We start from the raw sequence: 12,515 nt of genomic DNA, 5'->3' as shown, positions 1-12,515 counted from the left end.
GTCATGGGTGTCCAAAGATGATGTTTGGGTGTCCATAACATCCCTCTTTTTACAAAGCTAGGAGAATGGCCCGTTTCAAATGGGTGAAAAGCTGGATCGACCCACAACTCTTGAAACTCCCTTTTCCATATTCCCATTTTTTCTATTTTCTTTTCTTGGGTGAACGGTTATCGTCAATTCTTTTCAGAGGAAGAGGACATCAGAGAGGCCTGATTGGACGGTTATCGTCAATTCTATTCTCATGATCTGGATCTTTAAAAATAAAAATAAAAATAAATAAATTGTGACCAATTTGTATTAATTTTTACATTAAAATAATCAAGCACATTATTTAATTATCTTTACAATTCTCCATCTCTTCTTAATCATGTTCACATCACCAAATTCAATGGGGGTGCAGCCACTGAAGCCATGGAGAAAAAGTCATCTCCCTCAACATTTTTAAATAAAAAAACTTAGATTTAAATTGATTACTTACTTGTCCAGGAGAGCTAGAAATTCTGTGGAATCCAAAGGTCTGTCTGGCAATCTGGTGGCCTGGCTTAAAAGACAGTCTAGCAAAGCTCCCTCATCATGGAACCCACAAGTTTATTTGCTTGAGGGATCTTTATCAAAATCTTATACAAATTAAATAATTGGATTAATGCCAATTAAAAATATTAAATAATTGGATTAATGCCAATTAAAAATATTGTATTTGTGGAGTGAATTTAGAAAAAGAAAAATTGACAACTGAAAGATCATTTTTGAGACTTCCAGCTGGATCCAGGAACAAATGTATACTTTACAAAAGGGGGCATAAAAACTTTTAGGGGTGGCATTTTAAACCGAAAAATAGCAAAAACCAACCGACAATTTACCGCAATGAAACCGCAATCGCGGTAAACCGAACCGCATTTGCGGTATTAAGAACCGAACCGCATTTGCGGTTGCAATTGCGGTATTTGATTTTCAAAACTTGCGGTTACCGCAAACCGCAAAGTATAGCCATACGGATGATGAAATTGAATTTTACAAGGAAATGGAACATATGACAACTTGTAAGTAATTAGTTTATTTATACTAATGTTATTTATGCTTCTTCTTATAATAAAATGTACTAAATTATGTTGTTTTATTTGTAAATAACATTGGTGCTCAAACAACACAATAGGGTTCTTCAAATACACTCACCACCAACACTTGAGTTTGTAACTTTAGTTTGTAACATTGGTGCATTGCATTTTCCTTTTAGTTTGTAACTTTAATTAACTTTGAATTGGATTTTTCTTTTTTGTTGTAACTTTAATTCATTTTGCTTTGTATTTTCCTTTTGGTTTATAACTTTAAATGATTTGGAATTAGAATGCTTGGAATTGTAACTTTAATTTTCTTAGGTTGTGAATACTTGTGAAGTTGAGGAGATTATGAATTTATATATGTTTGAGAAATTGAGGTTGTGTATTTATTTATTTAGGTTGTGAATTTATATTTTTGTGAATGTTTGAGAACTCGCGGTTTTAAACCGCTAATTCGCGGTAACCGACCGCGTTTTGCGATTTCAAAAATCACCAAACCGCAAATAGTCGGTCAGTTTGCAGTTTGAGTAAAAATTCGCGGTTACCGAACCGCAACCACCCCTAAGAACTTTGCAAACCTTATATCAATTTAAGGCATTGCATGCAAGAAATAAATTTACTTGAACATAAATCATGAAATATTTTATGTTGCTGGAATTCTAATGGGTCTTTTCATTTGATAGTCTAAATTAAAAGGAAAGGGAATTTCTCACACACACACACATAATTATGATGTCATGAAAGTTCGAACCAGGGAACTATAATATGTAAGTTAAGACCTTTTTCTACCGTGCTTGACCGTGTTGGCTTTCATTTATCTTTTTATGTCAAGCATGAGATTTGAACTCGGGATTTTTCTCCATCTAAGTGAAAGCTGAATATTTGACCAACTGACATGTTTGTCATATATTGGGCTTTAGATTGATGGCTGATGGGTTGAAATTGCAGGAGGAATCGTTGGTTGGGACCTTAGAATATTTTAATCATTCTCTATTTTTGGATGAAATTCCTTTCATTTGAATGGGATCAATAATCCAAAATGATTTGCATATCACATAAGTTGATGGAGTGTCATAAGGATATCCATCCATCCATCCATGGATGATCAATGGTGGTTCATAGCTCAGGCTAAATTGTAGTCATTCTATATTGAGGGCATTATCTTAACATTTGGACAAATTAACTAATTTAATTCAACGACTAATTAATTCGATTAAATAGTTAAAAGATAAGACCTCATATAAAGAATAAGGCCCTCACTATAGAATTCTTTGGCTAAACTGAGTTTCAACCTTTGATTATGGGCTTGTGTCTAATTTGCTTTTTATTTTGGGCTTTTTCTAGTTTGTTTCTTTGTTTTGGGCCTTTGGCCCCAGTTGTAAGATTTTTTAAAAGAAGGTTAAATTGGTTGGAGAGAGACGTCTCATTCATAATATCATTATTCTTTGATTTTGGGTATTCAAAATTAACTTACACACTAATCAATAAAATGTCTTGCATAGCAAATAGAAATGCACACCCGCAAAGGATTCACTAGTATAGTGGTTTACAGCTATTACTTCTCAAAGTAAGGTTTTAGGTTCGAATCCTAAGCATCCGTATAGTATGTGTGAATTTAATATATACTACTTATCTCAATAAGAAATATCCTTTAAAAGAAATGCACACCGTCTCCCTGAACAATTTACTTTTAATTAAACTTAAAATAAATAATTGAGAAAATAAATAAAGATAAAAGGAGAGTCTATATTGTCTACGGAGGTATGATATTTTGGGACACGCATAAACAAGACAGTGAATGCAAATACAAGTACACTTGCAAAATGGCATGCATGGCATGACACATGTTAATATGCTATGCAAATTTATTTGACATGTTGTTGTCCCCAAAATGACAAAAGTAACCTTGGTGTGAAGGGAGCAAGGTCACATGGGAGAGAGAGCAACAAGCATGTTTTGGCTGGATCTAATAAGTCTTTTTACCAGCGGCAGCAGCAGCATCGCAGTCTCCTTTTTTTTTTCTTTTTTCATTTTTAAATATATTTTATAGCGTCTCAAAAACAATGTCAGCCAAACGAAGCAAATGGATCTCACCCAAAACCCTAGCTGGAAGCTCTTGTCCCATCAGAATTCCAAAAGGTTTCTTCTTCCCTTTTTTTTTTTTTTTTTTGTGGGTTGGTAAAAACCCTAACAAAGAGAACGAAAGTGACCCATTCACTCTACTGCTGAATGCTGATCCTAGATAGTGGCAAATTGGTCATTCAAAACCCTACCCAAGTTCACTTTAGAGAGGGAGAGAGATGTTGGAATTGCAGAGACAGATGGAGAGAATAAATGGGGCAGGGATGGGCCAAAGGCCACATAACAGTGAAGGCTTTTTCACATAGATATAGATGTAGATTGCTGCATTATTTGATGTGTCTTGGAAATTGATGCTTTTGTTTCTTTTATTTTAGTGTGTTAGATGTTGAAACTCAGCACCTGGCTTCAGGCAATCGATGTGACCATGGAAACAAAGCTTCATAATCCATCATCCAAAAGCCCTTTATAATGAGTAGTAATTCTAATTAAACTATTCATACTAATCAAGAATGCCAAATATTTACATGGTTCATTCATACTAGTTAAAAATGCCGATTATTTACATAGTTCGTACTAATCAACGACTATCAATCATTCGATGAAAACACAATAATACGTAGTAATGGAAGAATCTTGTTAATTAATGTATGTTTAGGTGGTCAATTTGAACGCTCAATAACAAAAATTCGTATATAGTAACAACATAACACATGTTTACAAGAAAAATATCAATTTTCTTTTGTTCAGTAATTTTGTCTTTTTCTTGGGTTTTTGACAACCGATCTCAAGAAGCAAGACAACAAGTGATGCATGCAGCATAGGTTCTTGAAATATCCAAAATCCTATTCACCAAACACAGAAGCTTGAAGCACAGAGCAAGTAAAACCTAAAGCCGGTAATTAAAATAGCTTAATTAAATGATTCCAGGAGCCAGACGCAAACTGAGCCCTACAGACCTAAGCACTGCAAAAATCCAACCCTAATTCTGTGCCCTAGCTCTAAAAAATCTTACATAGATTATACATTGATGTAAAAGCAAAGAGGGCGTGGCCAGTAGGGCAGCCTAGGATAGTTATGATGGAGAAATGTCGCTGCTGGAGGTATCTAGTCCTGTGGATATTGTCTCTTTGTGTGTGAGAGCTATAAGGTTCTGTCCTGCCTGCCAGGTCTTGTTGTTAGATTTTTCTGTGGATCCCCCCCTCCTGCCCCAAATCTATCTCTAAATTTTCTCCCTGCAACACCCTCTCAGTCCGTACATATTCTCTAACATAAAGCATCGAAACTGAGTTGAATAATATATAGTTGGAATGTTGGATATTCGAAAAATTATTTGAATAATGATTAATTTCATGAGTGATATATTATATTGATATTTTCGTACCTAAAATGTGTGTATGTCGACTCACGGCAGATTCTCTAATAAATATTTTATGTAAAGAATTAGTTACATACTTCTAATTTTGGTCGTTGTATTGTATTTATTAAATCGTTGGTAGTCTCTTATATGCAATTCAACAACAAAGATTAGAAGTATGTAACTAATCCTTAACTTAAATACTTATTGGAGAATCTATCGTTGACTCACTATATGCATCATTACCGTACATTATAAATTATGATTTTTTATATACAAATTTATAAATAAACTTAATCCTAGACATGTATTTATAAAAAAATCCAAACACTATTTAAACATAGAAACACACTCAAAATCAACCCCAAAGTCAACAATTGTATATTTTTTGGGTGTATTTATAAATGGGTTTTGAGTGTGTGTAATGATGAGTTTTGGGTGTGTTCATAAAGAAAGTGTTTTAGGTGTTAGGTTTTTTTTATAATTTCAGCTCTCATTTTGGGTGTTTTAGTGAAACTCCCTATTTTATAATCAATGATTCAGATTAATAATTTCAACAATGTTATTAATAGAATAATTTGATTAGTGAAAGTTCCAGTATTATTATTTCATTTTTCAACAAAGCAAAAAGCTACAATAAGGGCAGCACTTCTCTTCTTCTAACCTTTAAAATATAAAGTTGTAAGGGATCTTATGATAATTCTAAGCTAGGTTTTGTGAGGACTCGTTCCCCAAAATTTGTGGAAGAAGTATAATCTGGGGACTTCTTATAAATATGAGTACCTCATCCTCAACCAATTTTGTATCCTTTGTGTATGTCAGTAAAAGAATTAAAATCTCAGAAAATTTTAAATTGTGTATGGTCACAAATGTGAGTGAAGTAAATATCTCAAAACCTAATGATATTGCAAATTATAGTCCCGAAGTAAAAGGCAAACCTCAAGTAACCAAATCATTCCAATTCTTTCACCAAAATATTGCTTTTATGTTCTAAAATATGAAAAACTTTATTACAACAAATTATGTTCTAATTTGCATTTTGCATCTATATGTAAACTAAGTTACTAAATTTTGTAGTTCTCAAACTCCATCTCACATCATATTTTAGTCATTGTCTGTTAGAGCATCCACAATGGGAGGGTGTATAAGAGGGTGTATGTTAAATATACACCCTTATTACCGGAATTATCTCCAATGGAGAGGATTGTAAACATACATCACCACCATGAAAATGTAAAATAAAATGCACATTTGCATCTATTTTCATATCTTTTACAGGCGGGACCCACCCGAGAAAAGAGAGGAAAAATGAAGAAAATGGGATGTAAAAGTGGCTTTACATTGTTTCCTATTGAAGCAAAAAACGTATTTACACCATCCGGATGTGTAAATGGGATATAAAAGTTACTTTACACCCCCAAAAAATACACCCCCTACTGTGAATGTTCTTACAGTAATCACTTTAACCTTCATGGACAAACTTTTGCTCGCACTCCATAGTTGAAGAAAGCAGGCAAATCCAATACTTCCGAATTCGAATCCCTAATCAGTCAATGCAATCCAAAATCAAACCCTAAAATGACCAAATATACCTCAAATTTGCTCTAATTAATACGCAAGTTAAACCCTAATCCAGTGGTGAGTGTAAGCAGCAAATACCCGATCACTCGATTTCATAACAAAGAATCTCAACTGACTCCTTTACCCATCAGATATAGAAAGAAACTTGATTTGGTCTAAAATGTTAATTCAAACTCTTCTTATTTAGGTTTCGACCAAAAAAAAAACTCTTCTTATTTAGGTGTTAAAAGCGAAGAGACTTCTATATTGTACTTGTTGACTTGTCTTCGATTGGATTTAGACTGATGGCTTGGTTGGCTGCATGCCTGCAAAGAAAAAACACAAAATTACAGAGAGAGAGAGAGAGAGAGAGAGAGAGAGAGCCCACTGCGCCATTGCACACGTCATCACAGAAGAGGCCAAAGGGCACGCAATTTAAGGGGTTGGATTCTTTGTTTCTCCACGAGTCAAAGGGGGGTTGTCCCCACTTCTTTGACTTTTTCTCCCACAAAAAACACTACTTCACCTGCGCATTCTAGCAAACCGCCATGCACTCACCGCTTTGCCGACCGTGCCCGAGGAGAACAACAAGAACTGCACTGTGAGTGAGTGAGCTGTGGTGATCAGCTGTAGCAGCGCCTCATTGGGACTTCATACTCTCTCTCTCTAGTTACTAATTGCCTGTGAGTTTGAGATGGTAAATTCTAACTTGAATAGAAGAAAATTTAGAAATAAACAGCTTTTCTGTGAGTTACTTGTCCACCAAATAATGTGTTAGTATAATAGCATTACTTGTGCAACAAATAAAAGTGATTGTATATAGGGTTAGGTTAGTTTATCTCACGATCATAAGTTGATCAAGATTATAAATCCGTCTTTTTACGGCTAAGTTTGAATTCCCCTATTTAATAATATATATATATATACACACACGCTCTATTTTTAAATGTGAATAATATAAGAGTGTTGGTTAATTGAGATTTTCCACTGTTTTTGTGAGGAGATGAATTTGGTGTGTAATTATACGATTTTCCTTTCCTTGTTTCTTTTTCTTACAAATGAAGATGTGCATTTTTCTTTTCTTTTATCTTCCCAAGAAAATTTAATTCTTAATTTTGACAAGTTGCTCTCATATATATTCAGACCGCAACAAAAAAGAGAAAAATGCTCTCATTTAATAGGTCCCATCGTTTTCATAATTAACTCAAAACTGCTATATAAATCGTACTTCGAATTGTCCATTTCAATCTTCAGAGGTACCATCGCAAACAAAAAAAATCTTACATGTAACAGGAATAACAATGTTTTACTATTTTCGACCAATAACATAATAATAAGTAAAAAAAAGTTATTTTACGTAGCATTGCGTTATTAACCGAAAATAACAAAAAATACTATCCTTATTACATGAGTCTCTCTGCAATCCACCACACTGCATAGAAAATTAAAAGCAAGAAAAGTATAAACCATATTTTGGTTAATATCTAAATATGTTAAAACATACATATTAAAGGAGTTAAACTTCAGATGACAGCAAATGTTTTTAATGAGTTATTTTTGCATATGCATCGAGGAAGTAGAAATGTTTCCAATATAAAGAGGAAAGCAATGTCCAATATATATATTAAAACATATATATATATATATACATATATTAAAGGAGTTAAAATTCAGCAAATATTTAGGTAGGTCAACCACTGAACCAAAACTAAACCAAAAAATAAGTACTTGATCAGTATTTATTGTTTATAATTTTTCTTCCTTTTTCAAAGCGTCATTCATCACAATTAATGGGGCTGAAATCAGCTGCTAGATTTGGTCAGCTGAAAACACAGCAAAATGCAGCTTTTTCCATTCCGACAGTGACAAAGAAATTAACTTTCACCACTAATTAATTTCTGTTTGTTCTTTTGGATAATAATATCAGTTACAGTTAATAAGATGCAAACACCAAAACAGTAACTGTTAGGGCTTTTAGAACAACTCAACCCACATTTCCATGTAACCTTTTTTTTTTTTTTTTTTTAAAACTTCCTACCATCTACCTAGCTTGCTTAATTTCTTCCACCACAAATTAACCAATTCTCCCTAGACTAATTTGTGTTCCTTAATTATGCTTAATATTAAAACACAGTTCTTTTCCACTAATCAGTCATTCCACAGTGCAAACATAGGCACTTGTGGAACCAAACCAAGATTTCCAAGCCTTGAATGATCATTCCCACCACCATTGCCATCTTCATACTTGGCACCCTGCAATGAGAAATAAGCATGGGAATAGTCTCCTCCACCAAGGCCAAACTCACTAGTGTGGTCAAATGAGCACTTGGGGCTTTGTGGGCTTGAAGAGTTCCTGCTGCTTGAAGCACCCAAAGCTGCATTGTTGTTGGCGGTGTTTGAATTCTCATGATGTGAATGGGAATGATCCTCTGAATTATTATTATTCCACACCATTTCAGCCATGTCATCACACGGTTCACCACTTGCTATGGCCAAAAGGGGCTGTGCAGAAGTAGATGATCCACAAGAATTGAAGTCTTCGATTGCTGCCGGAGTATAATCTTTCGGCGAACGCTTGGCCAGCTCACTTGCAATTAGGGTGGAGCTTGAGCAAATTCTCTTCACATCATACCTACTCATATCAAAGTTGGTCACAGCACTTGTGCCCCTAAACTTGATTGCAGCAATGTCATAAGCCTCAGCTGCTTCTTCTTGTGTGCCTATCATATTTAGGATTTGGATATAACAGTTGATCAAAACTGATCAGAAGTTGTTAACTATGAGTTTATTCTTAAATGAACAGATCAATTGGTCATTTCATAGCAAGGTGGTAAAAAAAAACTTACTAAATGTTCCCAAGTACAAGTCTTTGTTTCCAGCCACCCTGCCAATTCTAGCTTGCCACCTTCCATGCTGATGGTGTCTGCCAAGACAAAGAAAACAAGGTTTTGACAGATAAAGAGGAAAAAGGAGGATAGGAAACTGGATGGGGGGGCCTTGAATAATGTATTAAGTTTACATACGTTTTGATATCATATGGACATTTTTCTAATAATGTTTTCCTATTATTGCCTATGATAATTGAAAAAAAAGGCTGCAAATGCAGAAAATAATGGCAACTCTATTATTAAAGTTGGATTTCTGCCATACCTTGTCACTCCTCTGTACACAGAAGCTCCTCTTGAAAACCCACTGCTTTTCCTACACAACATCAAAAGATGCCATTCAGACTTTAAAATAAATAAAAATCAAAGCATAAAAGAAGAGAACAAAAGTAACAGAAAAGTATGGTCCAATAGGTATCGGTATCAAGTTGAAAAAAGTGCTGATGATAAAGGGTATATACCTTCTCAAATTGGCTACAAATTCTTGCCTTGTCATGTTCTTCATCTCTTCCAGCTCTTTCTCATAAGTACTCAGCTGAGCAACAACAATATCAAAAGCATAAGAATTGCATAATGGTTTTAAATATTGTTACAAAAAGTGAAACAGGGCTTTTACTTCATTTCTAATTTCTTCAAGAGAGACTTTCATGTAACGGCGATAGATAGCAAAATAGGGTAAAGTTATTCCCATTACAAGATATTTTTTTCTAAATTTCTTGAGGTAATAACAAAACTCACAGGAAAATTAATGTGGGTGGTTGAACCCCAATACTTGAGTGCAGCTAAATCATATGCCCTTGCTGCTTTTTCCTCCTTATCATAACCACCTGATGATCGTAATGCAGGAAGGGAATATGAAGGGTATTAAATCATATATCACACCTTCCAATGCACCATATATTTTTATTTTTAAAAAATAATAAAAAATTAAATGTTCAACTATATACAAAATTCAAAGAGAAAAAGTACGTCCACAGCATCAATAAAGAAACAGCATGCAATGCGTATCAGAGCATCAGAGCTACTAGATTCGCTTACCCAGATAAACTGCAGTTGCAAAAGTGTTGAAGATGTGAAGAAAGACCACCAACCCAGAAGAAAATCGCACGAAATAAAATACCAGACCGTTAGTATATTCCTTCAACAAACAAAAGTACCCAAAAAAAGAAACTAAGGAAACAATCTTTCTTCCATCACCAAAAAAACAATCTGGCAAAAATAAAAACCTCACCTTGCCTTCCTTTCCTGGTTTGCCCTTCTTTTCTGCAACTATTATCCCACAGATGGGCCTCATATCTCCCAGTCCACCTATGCCTATAACAATAATTTCATCCCCACAAAAGTATTTTTCAGTGTTTTCTTTTTGAGAACTCAGTTTTTTTTTTTTTTTATTTTAAGGAAAAGAAAATAGTTGGTAGTGTTTTATTACCTGGTGACACCACGGAACTGAGAAGTTCGCTGACCAAAAGTGTCAATAGATTTTCTAGGAACTGGTTCTCTAGCTGCAGATTTCCCAACAGGCCTTTTCTTGCTTTCCACTATTTGCAGTTGAGAGATTCCGCCCATATTATTACCATTTTGTTGTAAGCTTGGGCTCATAGTGAGAGAGAGATGTGATTGATGAAAGCTGTTGCCATTTGCCTGGTGGTGATCACCACGTGGTGTTGATTTTTCATTAGAAAACGGTACCGTTTGGCCCAACCAAGATTTGTACATGCCATTACTTTGGACGAGGCTTGGTGGGTTTAGGGTACAATAATGGCTGTATGGTTGAATTAGGTGGTGGTTGTTGTTGTTGTCTTCTCCATTGTTGGTGGTGGTGTTGAAGTTTGGGGCCTCATTAACATTGATCTGAGAGATGGTTTCTGGGTTTTGGTCTTGTTGGGTACTTTGGCAATTGTAGACTTTGGTTTCACTTGGAGGGGGAGAGCTTGTGTAGCAGCTGCCCAAGAAATCTTCAAGCTTTGGACCCCCTTCATCATTTGGGTCTGTGACACTTGTTGCACCCATGTGATTTTCATATCTCCAATCTTCCATAATCACCATGCCAAGAAAAACACTCAAAGTGATTATCAAAAGTCAAAACCTGCACATAAAAAAAAACCCACCAAGTGGTCATAGAAACCATGTCCTAACAGTGACATGCAATACCTTCAGAACCGTTGGGTCGCCTGAAAGGATCAGCAGGAGGAACACAAAGAGATCCATCAGAGCGCAAGGGCATGATGGTCATTTGAGAAGTGAAGCCTTCTCCTCCTCCTCCTCCTCCATGGTCTTGTTGATCTTCTCCCCCACCAAAGCCTTCATGGATCCTCAAGTGTGGAGTGAGAGAGAACCCCAACCAGTTACTCATATTGAGAATAGAAAACAACCCACAAATCTAAGAATTTGGTGTTTTATTTTCTCTGTCTAAAGTTCAAACCTTTGGGTTTTTGGGAAGTTTTCAAAGGTGGTAATGGTTGTGTGGTTTTGGGGAACAGAGGAAGGGAGTTGATTGCATATGCATAAATGTCTTTTGCTTCATAGATTTACTTGTGAGTCATATGATGATGGAAGGAAAGGAGGGGCTCATTTGTCCTTGGTGGTCTTTTTGCTTTGCTCTATGGACATGCAAACCTAAAAACCAGATTTGTGAAAAACTACAAAAACTCAGCCCTCCTCTTTATATTCTCGCCTTACCTCTGCTTCTGTTTTGTATTGAAATTCTTGGGCTTTGTGCCCCACCCTCCCTCCTTTCATTTCTTTGTCATATTCCTGCAGTGGTGGCCATGAGACATGGACATAATGTTGTAGACAAACATAAAATTCAAATTTATTACTTATTATTTATTATTATTATTATTATTATTATTATTATTTGATACATGAATTCAAAATGAATTTAAAAATGATACTACTAGGAAGATACTTCTCATTTCTACGACTCACACTTTGATAAATATACAAAAATAATTCATAAAAAATATACAAAAAAAGACTTCTGCACACATATCACATTGCTAGTGACATGAACATATGAGTTTCTACTTACCTGAAGATGAGGGAAGTATGAAAATACTTTCAATTATTGAACATCAAAATCAAAGTCAGCACACGCTTAGATCTTCATCTTTGTTAATTAATCTCTGCCCTTGTGGATCTATTTGCTCTATGGAAGAAATAGAGAGGTGTGATGATTTTACATAGCTCTCAACTTTCCTAGGCTTTTCGTTTCTTCATTAATGAATTTCTACCTAGTTATAGTGAATGAGCAAGCATATGGAAATTGATTGCCGCATGGCTTACAACCTTTTGCTTCCCATTCATGTAATGTATAATGTACCAAATGGATCAGTATTCATGCACTCCATGTAGTAATTAATGAGGCTTCAATTGATTAAACTTTGTTAATTAAGAGCAATTAAATTTGTGCACGAATGATGCTGGATTTGAGTTGTTTTTAGAGGGGTAAAATTGTCTCAAAAGATTTTGCTAGTTGACTCAGAAATTTGTTCCTTTTAAATTCCTAACACTCCAATGATGCTAATAATATGGCTTACCTAGTACCTACCCACTTTTATTGGCCCCCTAACTGGG

General features: G+C 35.0%; 1 protein-coding gene across 1 annotated transcript; it reads right to left on the bottom strand.

Annotated features, from left to right (window-relative positions):
• Positions 1 to 7,917: 7,917 nt before the first annotated feature.
• LOC103327638 (Integrase-type DNA-binding superfamily protein) lies at positions 7,918 to 11,602 on the bottom strand. The gene is made up of 9 exons (XM_008229980.2): positions 11,091 to 11,602; positions 10,369 to 10,969; positions 10,171 to 10,253; positions 9,978 to 9,986; positions 9,678 to 9,766; positions 9,401 to 9,474; positions 9,205 to 9,255; positions 8,901 to 8,977; positions 7,918 to 8,774 (listed from the first exon to the last, which is right to left on the bottom strand). The coding sequence occupies exons 1-9, from the start codon at positions 11,290 to 11,292 to the stop codon at positions 8,203 to 8,205; spliced, it is 1,758 nt and encodes a 585-aa protein (XP_008228202.2). The 5' UTR covers positions 11,293 to 11,602; the 3' UTR covers positions 7,918 to 8,202.
• Positions 11,603 to 12,515: the final 913 nt, after the last annotated feature.

The sequence above is a fragment of the Prunus mume genome, linkage group LG4, assembly GCF_029339155.1.
Source record: "Prunus mume cultivar Tortuosa linkage group LG4, ASM2933915v1, whole genome shotgun sequence".
NCBI lineage: Eukaryota > Viridiplantae > Streptophyta > Magnoliopsida > Rosales > Rosaceae > Prunus > Prunus mume.
The sequence above is the reverse complement of the archived record's forward strand: the minus strand, read 5'-3'. Positions and strand labels throughout refer to the sequence as shown.